Source organism: Barbatula barbatula, assembly GCF_947034865.1.
Source record: "Barbatula barbatula genome assembly, chromosome: 10".
Lineage (NCBI taxonomy): Eukaryota > Metazoa > Chordata > Actinopteri > Cypriniformes > Nemacheilidae > Barbatula > Barbatula barbatula.
Window position 1 is genome coordinate 2,780,479 of NC_136773.1, and position 19,685 is coordinate 2,800,163.

The 19,685-nt window shown below is 38.9% G+C and overlaps 1 protein-coding gene across 1 annotated transcript in view; it reads left to right on the forward strand.

Annotated features, from left to right (window-relative positions):
• The window catches only part of cdon (cell adhesion associated, oncogene regulated), a 35,077-nt gene extending 17,992 nt beyond the window's left edge, over nucleotides 1-17,085 (forward strand). Inside the window, exons 8-20 of the mRNA XM_079465286.1 lie at nucleotides 968-1,291; nucleotides 3,046-3,311; nucleotides 4,265-4,439; nucleotides 4,692-4,805; nucleotides 5,793-5,999; nucleotides 6,129-6,310; nucleotides 7,557-7,662; nucleotides 9,595-9,717; nucleotides 10,316-10,507; nucleotides 13,107-13,402; nucleotides 14,224-14,303; nucleotides 16,016-16,278; nucleotides 16,455-17,085. Coding sequence (XP_079321412.1) covers nucleotides 968-1,291; nucleotides 3,046-3,311; nucleotides 4,265-4,439; nucleotides 4,692-4,805; nucleotides 5,793-5,999; nucleotides 6,129-6,310; nucleotides 7,557-7,662; nucleotides 9,595-9,717; nucleotides 10,316-10,507; nucleotides 13,107-13,402; nucleotides 14,224-14,303; nucleotides 16,016-16,278; nucleotides 16,455-16,600 — 2,474 coding nt within the window. The 3' untranslated portion in view covers nucleotides 16,601-17,085. The remainder of the gene's footprint in view (nucleotides 1-967; nucleotides 1,292-3,045; nucleotides 3,312-4,264; nucleotides 4,440-4,691; nucleotides 4,806-5,792; nucleotides 6,000-6,128; nucleotides 6,311-7,556; nucleotides 7,663-9,594; nucleotides 9,718-10,315; nucleotides 10,508-13,106; nucleotides 13,403-14,223; nucleotides 14,304-16,015; nucleotides 16,279-16,454) is intronic.
• The last annotated feature ends 2,600 nt before the right edge of the window (nucleotides 17,086-19,685 follow it).

The following is a 19,685-nucleotide window of genomic DNA, read 5'->3' on the forward strand; positions in this document are numbered from 1 at the left end:
TTTACCGTTCCTTAGCTCCCACTGCATCATGGGATAGAGAAGTATCCATCCTGTGCACACTCACAAATCAGGGCAGAGAGTTTAGGAGTTTGGCTGAATAAGGGGGTGGCGGGTTCTTGGCTGGCAATGAGAAGGTTGTGAGTGTGAGCTTTGTGCGTGCTGTTGGGGATAAGCTCTTGGACAGCGGAATGTAAGGAGTAGCTACACAAGGTTATGACAAGAACCAGACCACCCAGCTGTCAACATCACACACAACTAGCTCCATATTTATTAATACACATCAGACACAGAGACCCACAGACTCCCGCCTTCCTCCGAGGCTATTCCTCAACCCTGCTTTGTGTCTTCGGACATGATTGATAAGCCTAGAGATATGCAAACTTCACAATAGATAAAAACATGACGGAGGTCTTTTCCAAATGTTGGCTCGCATCACTTTTTTCCTGGCTCGGTTACAAGGGTGATTTATTTTATGCTGATAAAATGCAGGTCAGTTTAAAAGCCGTGTTGTTTATGTTAAGCGCTGAGATTCGAGTTAGATATGTGATCTGTTGGCCGCTGAAAAAAGACGACGGCATGATGCGATCTGCTCTGGGCCTGAAAAAACACGCCGTGGATTTAATGCTCAAGAGAATAATTGTTAGCCTTATATGTTTTGGGAATTCATGACATCGATCTGCACAGTTTTCTTGCCTGTGTTGACCTACTTCCTGTTGAAACAGGAAGTTTGGGTGGGACATATTGGAAGGCTTCCGTTTACAGCCATTACCTGTGATGTGTCACTTGCTAGTCAACATTTTATTTGACAAAAATGATTATGCCTGTATCTAGGATCTAAATCATCAGTATTTTAAATATGCGCAAGAGACTTTCAATGCTAAAAACAATATATACTAGCAGTGCACTAATAAACATGAACTAAAAGCTACCAAAGTCAATTTTTTATTTCATTGGCATCTTCATTTAGGTGAGAACTCCAAGCCAACAATCCTATTGCCTCCTGTGAGTGGCATCTACACTGAGGGCGACTCCGTAACTCTCACTTGTAATGCTAGTGGACAGCCACTTCCTGTTATTCGGTGGCACAACTCCGCCGGTCCCATCGCCACCCATCCTGCTCTTCTGCTACTCCCTCAGCCAGCGGGTGACAACCCAACCCACCTCGCCATGTCCCGACCAGGCAGCAGCACCCTGTACATCCAGTCGGTGACTGCCGCCCATGGCGGCCGGTACATCTGTGAAGCTTCCAATGAGGTCGGCTCTGTTCAGACTGAGGCGTTCCTTACAGTGGGTGAGTTGATATAGAGCAAGACTGTTCCTCTCTTACTCACTTTCTGTGTCTCTGTCTCCCCTGTGTAATGTTTATATAATACTCACCATTCATTAATAGTTAATCGGGCACATGTGAGTCACAATGGCGAAAGAGGGAAAACTACAGAAGCAAAAATATTTACTTTTTTGTGTTCTGCTTTCATTAGCTTCGTTTGTAATGCCCATAATTATTCCTCATACGTAGGTTTAAGGATTGAAACAAAACCCTAACTGCAACAAAAACTGCTGCAGACATAAATGACATGTTATGCTGCTTTTTCAGTTGGGGTATTATTACTTTTGTAAGCTGTGTAAACTATAAAATGAGTGAAAAACCTTCAAATTATCTAGGAAAGAGAACAATATAGAGACCTGTGGGCTCCTCTGACTGCAGTATGCAACCATGCTCTAGTCTAGCACTATTTTTTAAACACTAAACACCCAAGCAACTGTATAGCAACACCTTAGCAACCATGTATCAATGTGCTAAACCACTCAGAACGCCCTAGCAGCTGGACAGCAAGTCCTTAGCAACCACATATAGATGCGCCAGTGATGTGTTCAAACACTCAGAACACCTTAGCAACTGTATAGCAACAACGACCACATAGCAATGTGCAAGACACTCAGAACACCCTAGAAACTGTATAGCAACACCTTAGCAACCACATAACCATAGCTACCAAGGTACTTGGTTACCAGGTAACCAGTACCACCCTAGAACAATGGTGTGAGATTTACGCTGGCAGAAATCCAGTGCTACATGTAAATCATTTCAAATGCCAGGTGTAGGTTCATGGCTTACTAAAAAGGCTTCTAGAGTTCACACTGAAACTCAAAGAGTAGAGACAGACACACAGAGAGAAGCTGGAGAGGCACAGGCCTGTGAGGTTGGTATCTGAGCTGGTGGAGGGCTCTGATTCTCTCTGGTATTTTAATGGCTGATGGGTGGAATGTGTGGCGGCTGGCAGAGGGCCCAGTTTGAGCTCTAGTGTTACTGGCTCTCGAGCTGTTTGTTTTGTAAGGTAAACCAGTGCCACATACACAGAAACCGAATCAGAGACCCTGTGAACCAGCAACAAACCTCACCTCTCAAACAACTGACTTTCAGCTGATTAGTTTGGCTTTAGTCACTTGGTTACTTTACCTCGTTGTGGTTATTGTAAAGCAGTACAGCATACACAGTTTCTTAGTTTCTTACACAAGTGTTTCGACATGTAAAGACCTTTATTGTTGTATTTTGAATCTGAAGTTGTGTCAAACCAATGTCAGAAATAATTTCTCTTGTGACTTGAACTATTATCTAGACAGACCGTTCTGAATGTGGTGTAGCTAAACTAAATTGATAATACACAAAGCTATGGGCAGTATGTTAAAAATACCCAATCTTGCATATAGCGAGTACTAATCGCTTTCTTTAAAGTTTCCAGGTCTTTTTAATGTTATATTTTAAATATATTTTTACACTTCATCATTCCTTGCACATAAAAACTCACCAAACCAGTATTAGGATGTTGTGGGTGGTTTCCAGGGTGTTATGTGGTTGCTAGGGTGTTCTGAGTGGTTGCTAGGTGGTTGCTTGCCTTTTTAACTCAAAATTACTTCAGCTCTAATTTTCTGTAATATTTTGTTTCTGAAATAACTAAAGATGTAATAATGGATTTGGAAACATGAACATACAAAAGTAAAAACAAGTTGTTACATTGCAAGTAATAAAAGTTTTTTATTTGATAGACCACAAGTCTAGATACATGTCAGAAGTTGCCGTGGAGACGCAGACGTCCATCCACCCTATCCAGAGTGATGAGGGTGATGAGCTTTTCCTTAAGGGGCTTGGAGACCAAATAGGATCTCCTTCCGGCAGTGACAAACGCACACCTGATGCACCCATCATCATCAGCCAACCTCAAACACACAAACCCAACATGTATGATCTCGAATGGCGAGCTGGTCGAGACTGGGGCGTTCCCATTAATGCCTACTTCGTCAAATACCGCAAGGTAAGAAATCATACAAAAAAATATTTGTTGTATGATTATGTTTACTGGTTAAGTTTCTGGAGCTTATTATAGTTTTATTCCATATAATTGTATTTATAGTTAAATTTTCATATAAGATATTTAAATATCAAGGTTTCATACATTTTAACTCCATTTGGTTTAGTTTTATTATTTATTTGTTCATTTTTCATATTAATATGATCATATCATATTCATCTCAATATAAGTTTGCTTTATTTTTATTTGTTTTAGTTTATGTTAATAAATGACTCCAAGTGTTTTAACTAACATTTAGGCCGATAATTTATTTGATTTCAACTAACAGAAATGTTTTAAACCCTATATACTTTAAACCTCTACATGATTGTCGTCATTTTTAATCCACATTTGCATTAGTAGTGTGCCTATGATGCCTAAACATGCTCGCTTTGTAAACTGCTCACTTGGTTTTGGTGCTACTCTGTCAAGAAAAACTCTTGTAGTCTTACTCAATCCTCTTTTCCCCCTGGCGTGAGTTATCAGGTCAGATTTGCTGTTATTAGATTTGAGAATGAGCACATACGTTAAAACAACGCCCAGTACCGTTTACTGTAAAATCACGCAATTCTGCTGTCTCTGCCAACTGAGAGCATTTTGGTAAGAAGTCGGTCATTTCCTTCTTTAAAAGCCCATGTTTTCTTCAGTAATAAGCTCCCTTGGCTTCTAAAGCCTCTTTGGTTCGTTTCAAACTTGCATTGGCAGCGTTTGTCACATTGGCTCAGGAAAAAGTGACACAGCTCGTGCTGTCAGGAATTGTTGAGTAGGTTGATCTTTTGTCATGATTCAAAGTAGGAGACAGAAAGAAAGTCACTGTTCTTCGCACAAAGTGTTCTTCGCAGAAGTCGAAGACTGTTCATGACATTTATGGGTATGTTAGATGTCCCCTCAATGTGTCTTTCCTTTTTGTCCCCTAGGTGGACGACTTGGGGAACGTGGTGGGTAACTGGCACACGGTGCGAGTACCCGGCAGTGAAAAGTCTCTACCCTTGTCCGATCTGGAGCCATCCAGCTTGTATGAGGTTCTGATGGTGGCCCGAAGCTCTGCGGGAGAGGGTCAGCCCGCCATGCTCACCTTCCGCACTGGAAAAGGTGAGAATTCTGTAAAATCTCATAAGCTTTCTTACATCCCTATGTCTGTCACTAAAGCATTTTTGTCTTACATGTTGCGTAAGACGTGCGCTCATGGTTTGATATCCGTGAATAGCAAGAAACCATCTGATCATAATGTTTTCCATTTCAGTATTTTAGCTTCAGAACATGTGCCAAAACTCAAGCCACAGTGGCTACATAAACTCCATTTGAATTCATATCATTACCTCTCTCTCTCTCTCATACACACAGAGAGGAGCTCCCCCAACAAGAACCCCTCCAAGGCTCCCAAGGTGTCTCTTCCAGAGAAAGTGCCTGAAGATAAAACCACTGACACCCATTACGGAGTCGTCATACATGACAGAGGTATGAGGAGATGCCTCAGGGGCCTGTGTTGTGGTTACTAATAATTGAAGCATTTTGAAAACTTCACTTGCACTTAGAATTGTGCAGTGTGAATGTAATTGCATTAGAATGACAAAATATAAATAAAAAGTTGTTGTTTACCGTATATAACACGCACAGGTCACAGTTGACATTACATGACATGTTCTGATGTCAGGTGTTCATGTATATCAGCTGTGAGCATGCGTTTTCATTCTAAAGAGCTTGCACCCGCTTTCATATGCCACATCGATTTAGCTCTTTCTCTTTCTGTCTTCCTTTGCTTGCGTCTGTGTATTTATGGCTCAGAGCCCATTCAGTAAGTACTCAATTGACCCTGGCATGCAGTTGGGTTTGTGTGTGTGTGTGTTTGTTTATATTTTTCTATCTTTGCTGGTTTTTAGATGTTGAGGTTTAAGCTTGCACTTGACATGAAAGCTGTTTTTTATTTAAGGAAAATATGAGTTTAGTTTACAGTTGCTTTATTCTACATCGCCTAGTAGAACGTAGTGCTAGCAATGCCATCAAGTCATAGGTTCGATCCGCAGGCAATTGCAGAATGAATATAGTATATAGCTCAAGTGCACTGTTAGTCGCTTGGTTGTTGCTGTTTTTAATCATGTCGTTTTGTATTATGCAAAATAAAAAAATGCATCTGTTCAACTCGTGAGAGTCAAATAAGAGCCAGTAATTTTTAGGGCTGGACAACGATTAGTCACAACTAAAGATTTTAAGAAAAATATAGATTTATATATGTAACAAATGTTAATATTTCTTAAATATATAAACGCGCGCGTGTGTATATTTGCAAACGATTAGTCAAACGATTAGTCAAACGATTAGTTGCGACTAATCGGTGTGCAGCCATTGTTATTTGGGTGAACTGTACCTTTAAGCAATGCAAATTGTTAGCAATGTAAATGTAAGTTGGATTTGACGACCTCTGATTTGTGTGCTTCCCCCTTAAAGTTCCTGAGGCCCCAGACCGTCCAACTATCTCAACAGCAACAGAAAGCTCAGTCTACGTCACGTGGATCCCACGAGCCAACGGTGGCTCTCCAATCACAGCCTTCCGTGTGGAGTACAGGAAGCAGGGTCGCAGCGGTGACTGGATTGTGGCGGCTGATAACATCTCCCCCCTGAAACTGTCTGTGGAAGTGCGTAACCTAGAGCCAGGTAACATGACACGCTCATTAGCACACTTTTTCTCTTTCCCAACAGTCCGTTTTCAGTTGTCGTACTGCATAAAAGCAACTTCATCTTACATCACATTCTCTTACGCTGTAATGGCATGTTTAATTTCAGGTTCCACATACCGCTTCCGTGTCATTGCCATGAATAACTACGGCGAAAGTCCCGCTAGCACCACGTCCAGACCATACCAGGTGTCCCTGTCGAATCCTCCCGCCTTTAACCGCCCGGTCTCCGGCCCTCACATCTCTTCCACCGATGCTATCAGCGACACTCAGATCATGCTCCGCTGGACTGTGAGTACACCTGGGAATCTACAGCTACTAAAATCCATATTCTAGCGCTGTTCCAAAACCTGCAATCCCAGAGTGTTTTGCGATAAGCACACTTATTGATTCCATCATTTATTCACTCTCATGTCATTCCAAATCTATGGATCTTACGCCTGTGGAACACAAAAGTCGATATTTCCAGAAATGTTTCTGTGGTTCTGGTCGTCAATGGGGTTCAATGTTGTTTGGTTACCAACAGTCTTCAAAATATCTTCTTTTGTGTCATGCAGAAAAATGAAAATCATACAGGTTCGAAATGACACGAGGGTGGATAAATGATGAAAGAATTTTCATTTTTAATGAAAATTCTCCCTTTAAGGGAATTTCTCCCTTTAAGATTCTGCCTTGGCAAGCAACTGGCTGTAGTTAGCAGTCCGGCCACTAGGTTTTGGAACCGAGCCTCTGTCAAGCACTCTATAACTCATCACTGGATAAACTATGAGTTTTTCTATCCTCGCGAGCTTCTGTATGTGTATTATTAGCACATTCATCTTAAAAAGGCTCTGGCCACTTGTACAAACAAATGTTGTTTCTGTTTCTAGCCTGTTGAAGGAATAACACCGAAGCTCACATTAACAGCTCGGGGTCTGTGGAGTATAAACCAGTGTGTGTTAATGTTTTAAACGTATGCCTTTTATATCTAATGGCCAATTTAATTATACTCGCATTTCATGCTTAATTCGAAAATGAGAGCGTAAAAAGCATCCAGAACTAACCACAAAAAAAGCTCTCTCGCAACGCGCCTATTCTGTTCTCCTTTGGCGTGCGTGCCAGTGTTTAGTGAGCAGTATTACGCAAGAGAAATGTGCGTATGCAGTTTTTCCAGGCACTGTATAGTGTAGGTGTAATGTGGGAGTGACTCTTATTCCCATCAACGCCTGAGAGCTACCCCAGAATGCTCAACCGCACCTCTAACAGGCAGACGTTAAGAGGAGCGAGTGTGTGTTTTCAATGTAGACCAAAGAGGCCTCATCCTGAGCGGAATGAGTTGAGGTATTTAAAAAAAAAAGGTTTGATGTTTCTTAAGGGGAGGTAAAGGCAGTGAGTCACAAAAAAACATTAGGTACTTTTCTAGGGGCTATATAATGGAAAACAAAGGGATCATTCTCTCATCATTTACTTCTGCGGAGATATTTTCATCTTCAGCCAAATTTGTTTTACTTTGAAAGTATATTGCCAGTTTGCAAATGTCTATCTTTGTACTTCACAGTACACCCCTTCAAGTAACAACAACACCCCCATCCAGGGCTTCTACATCTACTACCGGCCCACGGACAGCGACAATGACAGCGATTACAAGAGAGATGTGGTGGACGGTGAGCTCATGGAGTCTTTTTGTTATCGCGAAAATATTGTGTGAGAAAAGTGTTGGGGTGTTGATATGCAACATATGAAATCAGATGGCTGGGGCAATGGAAATGCTGTGATTGACCAATCAAACTGGAGTATTCCAGAAAGCAGTGTAATGTGCATGGGGCGGGGCAAGGGAAGCGTAATCTGTTGATTGATGTGTCTTGAGTCCTGCGCTCAAAATGTGTTTTTTATAAATGGCTGCCGCACTAATGGGCTCAAGCTGAAACTCTACACTGACCGCTCGGAGAGAAACTCAACTTTCTGAGAGGAATGTTAAATGCCGTCCCCGTTACACCGCCTTCTTCTCCTTTTTACTTTTCACCCCCTCTCTTTACGTCTGGCATGACCCTCGAACGTCTCCCCAGCCATACAAACGGCGAGCTGTCAGACACCAGCCGGGCTAAGATGACCTCATAAGTCTTGAGGTTTGCAAGATATTCACCTCCAAGCAGTGTGTCAGAAATTAAATAGTATGCAGGGCACTTTTGAATGCGTTACACTTCTAATATCAAAAGTATCCTGGATGTGTATCAGTCTTCAGCGGCGTATAAAGACATTACATAATGAAGCGTCGTGTTTTTATTAACTTCGAATGAGATCTCTACATCCACCTACATGGAATCCTCCATGTTGTTTCTATAGTAGCCCTAAAAGGACAAACTGCTCTAAAGAGTTTCATAAATACGTTATCTCCTTCGGCAAAAGAGCCAAAACGTGACGACATCTTAGTCCTGTGGCACCCGCCGTAGTGCTTCGAAAGGGAGGGGTGGAGTGAGCCACGTTTGCAATTCGCAACCTCACCACTGGATGCCGCTAGATGTCATACACTGGACCTTTAAGACCGTTTTCTCTTATTTGTGTCTTACATCATACCATTTTCTTCAGATTTATAGTCTAGCGTGTGATCTAAGTCTATTACAATTTTTGCAGTGCACTGTACAAAAACTCATTATTTGTTATTATTATAATAAGGTTTAAGAGTCTTAAGATTTTTATGGATATTTTCTATTTCATGGCAACACCAGCAGAACAGAAATGACACAGGGTTATTGGCGCAGACAGAAATGACACTCATTTTTAACTAGAAAATGTCATAAACATCCCGTGAGCCGCTAGTAAACACAACACATAGAAAGGCTTGTTGTCTGTTGTCTTGTTTGTGTTATTTCACAGTACCCACGGTTGTCTTTTTAGTACATCACTATTTATTTAGACTGCAAATTCGCAACACATTTGAAAGATGATTTCATATGCCGTGTCACTCTAAGTAACAACGGTATATTGTGTAAATACAGCACAGAGCGAGCTGTAATGCATTAGAGATGTTTTTAGTGTGTGTTGGTCTGTAAGTGTGTGTGTGTATTTCCTCTCATTCTGCAGTATAGCAGATGGTTGTTTAGAGGATGTCATGCCTTCACTATATAAGAGCTATATAACCAGCTACACTGATAAAATAATGTGCCACAAACTGTAATTATAGAGCCGGCCATGAGCGTGTGCGAGTGTGTGTGTGTGTGTGTGTGTGTGTGTGTGTGTGTGCGAGTGTGTGTGTGTGTGTGTGTGTGTGTGTGTGTGTGTGTGTGTGCGAGTGTGTGCGAGTGTGTGTGTGTGTGTGTGTGTGTGTGTGTACACAGGGTCGCCAGTGTGTTCAGTGGGAATTCTGGAGCTGGGCCAGAACAAACCTTGAGCTGCCTTATAAGGAGCCTGTCTGGAGTAAAGCAACTGTCTGAATCCTTCTGGGACTGTGAGAATGAGAGAGCGATGGCATGTGTGCGCGAGCGAGAAAACCGAGATCCAGCAAATGAATTGTGGTCTGGAGTGAACAACACGCGCTTTGAGGAAAAACCCCGTCTCATTCAATAACGTCACTCTCGTTGTCCTGTCTCCTCCCCCAGGTTTCAGATTATGGCATATGATTGGTCACCTCCAGGCCGAGACATCCTATGACATCAAGATGCAGTGTTTTAACGATGGCGGCGAGAGCGAGTACAGTAACGTCATGATCTGCGAGACCAGAGGTAAGAGTCTTGTGCTGGGAACTCTATAACTCTTACCTGCGTTAATGTCTGCGTAAAGCCAGACGTCGCTTTATTACAGGAAAGACGAAGAGACGTCTTGTCTCCTTGACATCATTTACTGATAAGTGCTCTTAATGCAACCCTGTTGAAATCAAACCAGAACGTCATGAAGTGAAGTGAAAATCATGAAGTGCAAACAGACCGAGTTTATTACCAACAACAGACACATTGTTAGAAGCATATACGGGCGAAAGCAAGTATTGCTCATACTTTGGGGGGTTGGGAGTGTTAAATATTTACTTGAGCATATACATCTTGCACGTTCGTGCCACTGACATTAATATAGAAGTAGATAGAGATATATAGATCTAGAAAACAAGCACCCAACACCCTAGCAACCACATCGCATTGCCCTGGCAACCAACACGAAAACCTGTTGGCTGTGAGATTCATTCTGGCACGCACAAGTCACATTTTCCTCTGAAAATATTAAAAACACAACATCGTAATCACAAACGTAAGGGTTTGTTACACATTCTTGTGAAGGGCTTTTAAATGTTTCATCTTGACTCATTTTGAGTTTGGCCTTTCTCCCCAGCCCGTCAAGCTCCAGGCGTGCCCAGTCAGCGGCCCATCACTCCTCCGGGCATGTACCCTCCAGAAACACCCAGCCAGCCCGGCGGCCTGCTGTATCTCATCGTGGGCTGCGTTCTGGGTGTCATGGTGCTCATTCTGCTGGTCTTTATTGTCATGTGCTTGTTGAGGAACCGTCAGCAGAACAGTCTGCATAGTAAGTGATGGACATTCTCCTTGACTTCCTTAAAGTTGACTTGTTGTTCGTTTGTACTGCAACTAGGGGTTTGAACTACATTTGATTTGGAACTAGTATACTAAAAGTAGTATACTTGTTAGTGTTCTATTTCAATACTAATTGTATATTTATTAATGTATACTTTAGGTGTGACTCTATTTAATAAGTATACTAGTATCGGTCTCGTGGTATACTTGTAAGTGTTCTATTTCAATACTAATTGTATATTTATTAATGTATACTTTAGGTGTGACTCTATTTAATAAGTATACTAGTATCGGTCTCGTGGTATACTTGTAAGTGTTCTATTTCAATACTAATTGTATATTTATTAATGTATACTTTAGGTGTGACTCTATTTAATAAGTATACTAGTATCGGTCTCGTAGTATACTTGTAAGTGTTCTATTTCAATACTAATTGTATATTTATTAATGTATACTTTAGGTGTGACTCTATTTAATAAGTATACTAGTATCGGTCTCGTAGTATACTTGTAAGTGTTCTATTTCAATACTAATTGTATATTTATTAATGTATACTTTAGGTGTGACTCTATTTAATAAGTATACTAGTATCGGTCTCGTGGTATACTTGTAAGTGTTCTATTTCAATACTAATTGTATATTTATTAATGTATACTTTAGGTGTGACTCTATTTAATAAGTATACTAGTATCGGTCTCGTAGTATACTTGTAAGTGTTCTATTTCAATACTAATTGTATATTTATTAATGTATACTTTAGGTGTGACTCTATTTAATAAGTATACTAGTATCGGTCTCGTGGTATACTTGTAAGTGTTCTATTTCAATACTAATTGTATATTTATTAATGTATACTTTAGGTGTGACTCTATTTAATAAGTATACTAGTATCGGTCTCGTGGTATACTTGTAAGTGTTCTATTTCAATACTAATTGTATATTTATTAATGTATACTTTAGGTGTGACTCTATTTAATAAGTATACTAGTATCGGTCTCGTAGTATACTTGTAAGTGTTCTATTTCAATACTAATTGTATATTTATTAATGTATACTTTAGGTGTGACTCTATTTAATAAGTATACTAGTATCGGTCTCGTGGTATACTTGTAAGTGTTCTATTTCAATACTAATTGTATATTTATTAATGTATACTTTAGGTGTGACTCTATTTAATAAGTATACTAGTATCGGTCTCGTGGTATACTTGTAAGTGTTCTATTTCAATACTAATTGTATATTTATTAATGTATACTTTAGGTGTGACTCTATTTAATAAGTATACTAGTATCGGTCTCGTGGTATACTTGTAAGTGTTCTATTTCAATACTAATTGTATATTTATTAATGTATACTTTAGGTGTGACTCTATTTAATAAGTATACTAGTATCGGTCTCGTAGTATACTTGTAAGTGTTCTATTTCAATACTAATTGTATATTTATTAATGTATACTTTAGGTGTGACTCTATTTAATAAGTATACTAGTATCGGTCTCGTGGTATACTTGTAAGTGTTCTATTTCAATACTAATTGTATATTTATTAATGTATACTTTAGGTGTGACTCTATTTAATAAGTATACTAGTATCGGTCTCGTGGTATACTTGTAAGTGTTCTATTTCAATACTAATTGTATATTTATTAATGTATACTTTAGGTGTGACTCTATTTAATAAGTATACTAGTATCGGTCTCGTGGTATACTTGTAAGTGTTCTATTTCAATACTAATTGTATATTTATTAATGTATACTTTAGGTGTGACTCTATTTAATAAGTATACTAGTATCGGTCTCGTGGTATACTTGTAAGTGTTCTATTTCAATACTAATTGGGAGTAAATTGGCCCACTTTATAGTTTTTAAAAGTACACATGCAAGTATACTACAAGATATTAGTATACTTACTAAATAGAGTAAATATACTTACAAATATCAGCGTACTTGACAAAATTAACTTCTACCAGTGTTTTTAATGCTTTGTTTATTAAATGAAAGTTATTTTCTTAATTTTGTAAATGTTAATATATAAAAGACCATTGTCGACACATTTATTTATTTTATATGAAAACCATTTGTAAGCATTGGTTTATTGTTGCTGCTACTATTATTATTGTATTGTATTATGTAGTAGTAAGAGCGCGTGTGTTGTTTTAGTTTATGTAGCATGTCTGTAAAGGTTAGGAGAGGTTAAGCTAATAAAAGCCGTATGAAATTGAGTTTAAGTCCGGGTCTTGAAGAGGCCAGGCCATGTTTTCTCTTCTGCTCGACAGTCGGTCCTTTGAAGTTTTCTTTCATTCTCTCTCTCTCGCTCTCAATGAGATTGAGTAACAGAGTAAACAGTGCTGGCCACCGCCGGGTGTATAAGTAGTAACACAGACAATCCTCTCCCTGAAATAGGACAGAAACTGGGCGGCGTGTTAACTTTGATCAGATGTGTTCTGCTTCCCTTTATAGATTCATATTCAGATTTTATGTATTGGTGCTGTTTAATTCGACTATAGCTCTATAAAATCATATAGTTTTAATACTATGTCAAAGTATTTTAGTAATACATTTTTAGTATTAACACAAACATATTTTTTTGCAGAATACGACCCTCCAGGTTACCTGTACCAGTCTGCTGAGATGAACGGTCATGTTCTGGAATATTCTACCCTGGCCGGCTCCAGTCATGTGAATGGCGGCGTACACACGGGCTGCGGGCACAGCGCTCCCATGATGCCCCAGTCCTGCCATCACCTCCATCACAAACTGCCCAATGGACTGGCTCTGCTGAACGGATCGGGAGGTCTTTACCCCTCTGGACATCCGCACACACATGACACCACTCTACCTCACAACACCATGGAGTACGATCACCCACACCCTCACCACCATCATAACGTAAGGAAACCTTGGTTTGAGGTTGTACAGAGTTTCATATTTGTGCATTTTTTAGAGGCTTTACTTACAGTGCATTCAAGCTATTCATTTTATCAGTAGATGTGGTCCTTGGGAATCTTTACATTGCTTACGCAAAGGAACCTCATCATCCTTACTAAATATTTCCTTATTATGTAGTGTACACTGTATATTTTTTGGTATTATCAAATTGCCAGTATAAGTCATTTTAACTCATTCCGTGTTTAAATGTGGAGCCATATAAATAAAATGTCAACCTTCGACATTTATAACAATTTAAGTTAAACATGTTTTATTATTCCCAGATAACAGCCTCTCTAAACGCATCACACACGGTAACACGGATGCAGCATTTCGGATTTTTGGACGAATGAATAATAAATAGTTCTTTTAAAAACACACATGGCGTTATATTTACCCAAATATACCCGTTCGTAACACTTGAGTGCCATTTCCAACCTTCGAACTGAAAGTAAACGGCTTTTCCTCGCGAAAGGTTTGCATCCTGTAAAATGAGCCAATCAAATCCACATTTCCACACGTGCCAAGTAGCCGTGTAATAAGCCGCATAATGTACAAGGAGCCGGCTGTTTGATACAGATCACACCGCTTATTACTGCCTGTACATTATCCCTTACTGTAACCAAAACACCTTAACTTATAATATGATGTATTTATTATAATGTAAACATAGTGTGGCTGGTGATTTACAACACATTTGTGTTGCATTCACTGTATAGTGGCATATGTGTCGTGCAGCATGTGTGATGTGTGAATCTCTAACGGCGTGTGTTTTTGGACAGGGAGGAGGGATGTACACAGCTCTGCCTCAGAACGACTCGCCCGACTGTATGAGCTGTCAAAACTTCTGCAACAACAACAGGTGAGACACTGAGAAATCCAACACTGCAAGCCCAGTAGCTCTGTTAATGTTTGGTGTTTGCATGCCTGCAGATTTATGTTTTGCTCTGCATGCCTCCAATCAGCAAACCAATCGGCTGCTCCATCTGGCTCTCATTTCACCCCTGACCTGAGCTTATTCTGTTCTCCACTAGACACACACACACACAGTGCAGTTCTGCTCCGCGAGGCCTGTTTGTGTACTCTAGCGTGTCCGGCAGTAACAGTTTACACTGAACGCACTCTCTCTACAGTCTTAATGAGAGCTGTGTTTATTTAGTTTCGGCCAGCGGGAGAGTGGAGAGAAAAGCAGAGTTTTCTTGCTACTGTGTGTGTATCTGTGTACACTTTATATCCTTCATTAGTTCCTGTGTGTATGTACAGTTATCTGTGTGTGTATTTGTGCTCAACGGTTTGTTTATTTGCGTGTTTATGCGTGTGTGTCGGAGCCCGTGTGTCTTATCGGCGTGTACAAACACACAGAGACACAGGCTGTTGAGTCTGGTCAGGCATCATAGAGGCTCACGGAAATAAATCTGCAATTTCAGATGCAATCAGAGTTTGAACATTGCAGAGATGCTCGGTCTTGTTTCAGCCGGTTCTCAGGCTCCGGCTGGAGATTTAAAGGAATAGTTCACTTCGGGAATAAAAAGTCGGTCTTTTTATATTTACCCTCATGTCACGCTAAACCTGTATAATATTTTGTCTTTGTGGAACACAAATGAAAAACTTTAAATGCATATATTTGTATACGTGCATATAACAACGGCTCACTTGGATGAAGCTCTAAATGTGACCTGTGAATGCTTTACAATAAGGTTGTGTTATTTATTTATATATATAATTATTTATATATATGAAGAGTTTGGTTCCAAAATGAGAACTGTTTTTAAAACTTTTAAAAATCATAAAAATTATAATTTTGATTGTTATTGTGGTTTTATTACTATTTATTATAGCGTTAATAATAAAAACAGATGCAGTTTGATTGATATTAATTAGATTAATTATATTATATTATTTTTGTTTAGTTTTTATTTATTTAATGTTTTTGTATAATAACTGATATTTTTTATAACTTCGTTATTATGTTATTAACATTCATTACTTTTTCATGTAATACTTCATATTTGAGATAATATTATGGCCTATAGTTGATTTGATTTGATTTGAATTAACATCATTTTTATATTTATTGTTTTAGATGTTAGGTAATATTAAACAAATGTTTTCAGTTAAGTTAATATATACAGCGCTTGATGTCAAATGTATTCGTAAATATTAATATCATAAAAATAGACAAGATGTGTCTTTTGAAACCATTCTATAGATGTGTGTGGGATGGACTCAAATTTAAATTAATCTAAAGTTAAACAAAAAATCTTACAATATGGTTCTTTACACAAAGCTATAGTATCCATTTCAGTGCAACTATTCCTGCAATCTCATTGACATCTGTGCTCGACTGAAAAAAAGAAACATTTTATTTAGCCTAGATGTTAAGAGGAGGACATGAGTTTATACCCGTCACCATTTATAACACGCATGAGAATATTTGGACAGAACTGAGAATGTTTGTTTAAGATCACCTATGGTTAGATTCGGGAATGTCTTGGGCTTAAGCCGATTACAGAGAAACTGCATTTTGAAGTTCTGTCTCCATCTCTAAGCTGTACGTCTCTGTTTCACGACCAGGTGTTACACGAAAACCAACGGCACTTTTTCGGGCGGCACTCTTCCTCTAATGCACCGCGTGGCAGCGCGCCAAGCCGACGGCCTCGAAATGATGCCGCTCAACCCCGTCCTGTCTCGCTGCCAGAGACGTGACAGTCCACAGCTCAATGGCACCCAGGAGAGAGATTCGGTCCAAGAGGTGGAGGAAAGCAAGGCTCCGCCCCTTTCCCAGAATTCCCCTTGTCAGCCTGTGGAAACAAAGTCCAGCGTAGAGCTGCAGAGAGGTATGAGAAGTTGAGCATAAAGAGCTCTCTGATTCACTCTGAATGAAGAGTCAGTTCAGGAAATTGCTGCACTGGCCTGCCATAAATTACCCATCATGCAATATTTTTTTACTTGACTAGACTGCCGGAGACTTGAACCGGTGCATAAATTCTTTCTATCGGTTTGTGCCTTACAGGAGGTCAACGTGAAGACCCCGAGGGTCCCGTGGTGTGTTGGCAACAGCTGGGACTGTCCGACCTGGACTGTAAAGATAAAACAGCCTGGATCTCTACTGGAAACCTGACTGGCGATTTCATCCAGCCTACAGTGCAGGAGATCTGAACGCATGTCTATTATCACACACAGAGCATATGGAAGAGAGCGAGAGAGAGATTGTGGAAATGGGAACACGGATGAGTTTTTATTATGAAATGGCCAGTAATGGGATGGTCTGGGACATTGTGTGACTTGAAATGAACACTTAACCGACTGCCTACGGAGCTGGAAAAGACTGATGAGGAACGGAAATAAACACAAATACTGAAGGGACTTTTAAAAAGCAGGATTGGAGTTTGGATTGAAATGGACTTTGAAAAGCAAAAACTCTTTAGATGACTTATTTATTTTTTGTAGTAGTAAAATATTATTTCATATGAATGTATCTGTTGTAAGAAAAAAGTTTGTCTTTTATATTATTTATGCCTTTTTTTCCATGAGATCCTTTTTATTTTTTTGTCGCTTATATTTTTTGTTTCCGTTCCACACAGTGTGGAGTTTAGCCATTGTATGTGTAAAGTTTTGTAATAATATAAAGAGAAGATAAAATATTAAGTCTATTCTTTTCTTCATCTGAAGTCATACGGTGTACAATAATATGCAAAAATGAGGGCTACCAAACGATTCATCACGGTTAAGCACATCCAGAATAAATGTTTGTGTTTGTCTGTGTACTTTGCATATTCATTTTGTATTTTTAAAAACATACATGCGTATATTCACAAAATGTTTTTAAATGTATAAACATTTACATATATACTTTAAATCATTGGTAAATATAAATAGATACATCTTAATATTTACTATACCTGTGTTTATACATATATACATAAACATAAACACACAAATGAATGTGTGTGTTGTAAGTGTTTATAAATATGAAATGTATATGCACAGTACACACAGACTTTTTATGTAATTCTGGATGAGATTAATAGTTTGACACCCCTAGTAAATATTTCACTTTTCAAAGCTGATCGAAAGTGAATCTTTTGATTCATTTATCTTTTTTCATCCATAGTGTGCTTTTCAACTTTCGACAGAAATAATCTGTAATTGACTACAAAAGCATTATTGACTATCTAAATTCTTCTTTTACACCCAAAGAAATCTAGCATATTTATGCTTTCCTAAGCTGTCCTAGCAATAACACATTCACACGCGAGATATTTGTAAGAGAAGCATCAAAAGACGTATGCAAATCTGAACAGATTTTGGCACCTTATGGCCTCTACACATCGAGGCTGATCTTTATTCTATATTAACATCCGCACAGCAGGATATAAATATACGAATGTTTATCCTAAACTTTTAAATGTGTGACCCCTTTAAGATCAGATGGATTTTATAATTCATCCGCTGAAAAAAAATCTGTGATGTCAACGATATTGTTCCTCTATTTTGTTTTTGTCATAGTGCTGCTATTCTTCTACATTTTAAACGTTATAGTTATGTTTATATTTATCATTTTTGTTGTGCACAGGCCTGGCAGGAGAATCCATGTCAGTGTATTTGGTATCAGGTCTTTGAAGTTGACCCACCGGTCGCTGAGGGTCCCTCATAAACCTCCATCTCCCCGCTACGCCTCCTCACATCTCTGCAGTCCTCTTTGTTAACCATAAACAAACATGAGAGTGCTTAGATGACCTTCGACCCTCCCGCTCTGTGTTAAAACGAGCTTGTTGTGTTGACATCACATGAAGTGTTTATGTTTGGTTGCTTAGCGGAGCCCATTACTGTGGTCTCTTCAGATGTGGTTTGCACTCTGGTCGACTGTCTATACAAGCAGTCGGGCACGGGGCGTTCGTGTTTGTGGTCTTATAGCAGAGGATTTCAGGCAGGCACTATTTTGTGGATGTGTAGAGACCCTAACAGAAACAATAACTAATGAAGAAATCCTGGTTAATTATTTATCAATCAAACTCTGGATGGGATGTTAAACGTAAAGTTTGTATGGTAATATTAAGTCATGGTGACATGAGAGGAGTGCTGTCATTTATTGATATTTACATGAACATGTGTAATGAGGAAAGTGGTTTTATGAATTCACACTATGAAACAGCCAAACTTAATTATTAAACATATGACAGGGTTGCCAGATCTGCATAGGAAAACCAGCCCAATGTCCAGTAAAAACTAGATCAAACTAGTCCAATAACCCTATTCGGAAAACTACAACGCACAAAATACCAACATAAATGACACTACTTTCATAAATGAAACAATTAAACCTTAAGATGATAAACGAAATTCTTCTACCTGTAACCATTGAATAACTCTTGCAACATTTTTAAAAGGAGACCAGGTTAGCAGGAAAAGACTTGGCAACACATAAAAAGAAAACTGATAAGCTTTTATCAAAGGAAGTGAACTCTTGTACATTTACAGTGCCTTCCACTGTTATTTGCACACTTGGTAAATATGAGCAAAGAAGGCTGTAAAAATAAATATGCATTGTTTCTCCTTTTGATCTTTTACTTCTAAAATCTACGATATTCCAACATTTCTTTAAAGTAAAACAATTTGAAGTTGGGGGAATATCACATTAGGAAAAAAAGGTTTTTGTCACAATTATTGGCACCCTTAGAAATTCTTATGAGTAAAATATCTCACAAGTATCCGCAGTGATATTATAATTTTCTTAGCACACCAAAGTGACTAGAAACATGATGTTGTCCAGTCGTTGTTTCACAGCAGAATAAATATTAGTAAAACAAAGCCCAAACCCCCTTAATTATTTATCACAATGGATAAAACCAAATAATATAGGTCTGATGTGCAATATAGTTCTGTTGAGCTACACAAAATACAAAATGGCTTTAAGGAATTTTGGGGTCAGAAAGCATTTAATAATGTTACAGGAAAAACTGCACCTCCATCCCCACAAGTTGTTTGGGGGACACTGTTCAAGAAACAAATCTTATGCTCTCATGCAAAACAAACTCCACCATAATAATCTGCCAAACTGGAACTTCAAGCAGGACTGGAGTCTATGGTGGTATGAAATGAAATAACACAAGATGCCAGTTTTTTGTTGTTGTGAACTTACTTTTATACCAAGGGTCCTGGATATCTTGTGCTGATACATGGCATCATGTTCTCATTATAAAGCTGACACCGGCACACTCAGGTCTGCGGGATCTTCCCTGTA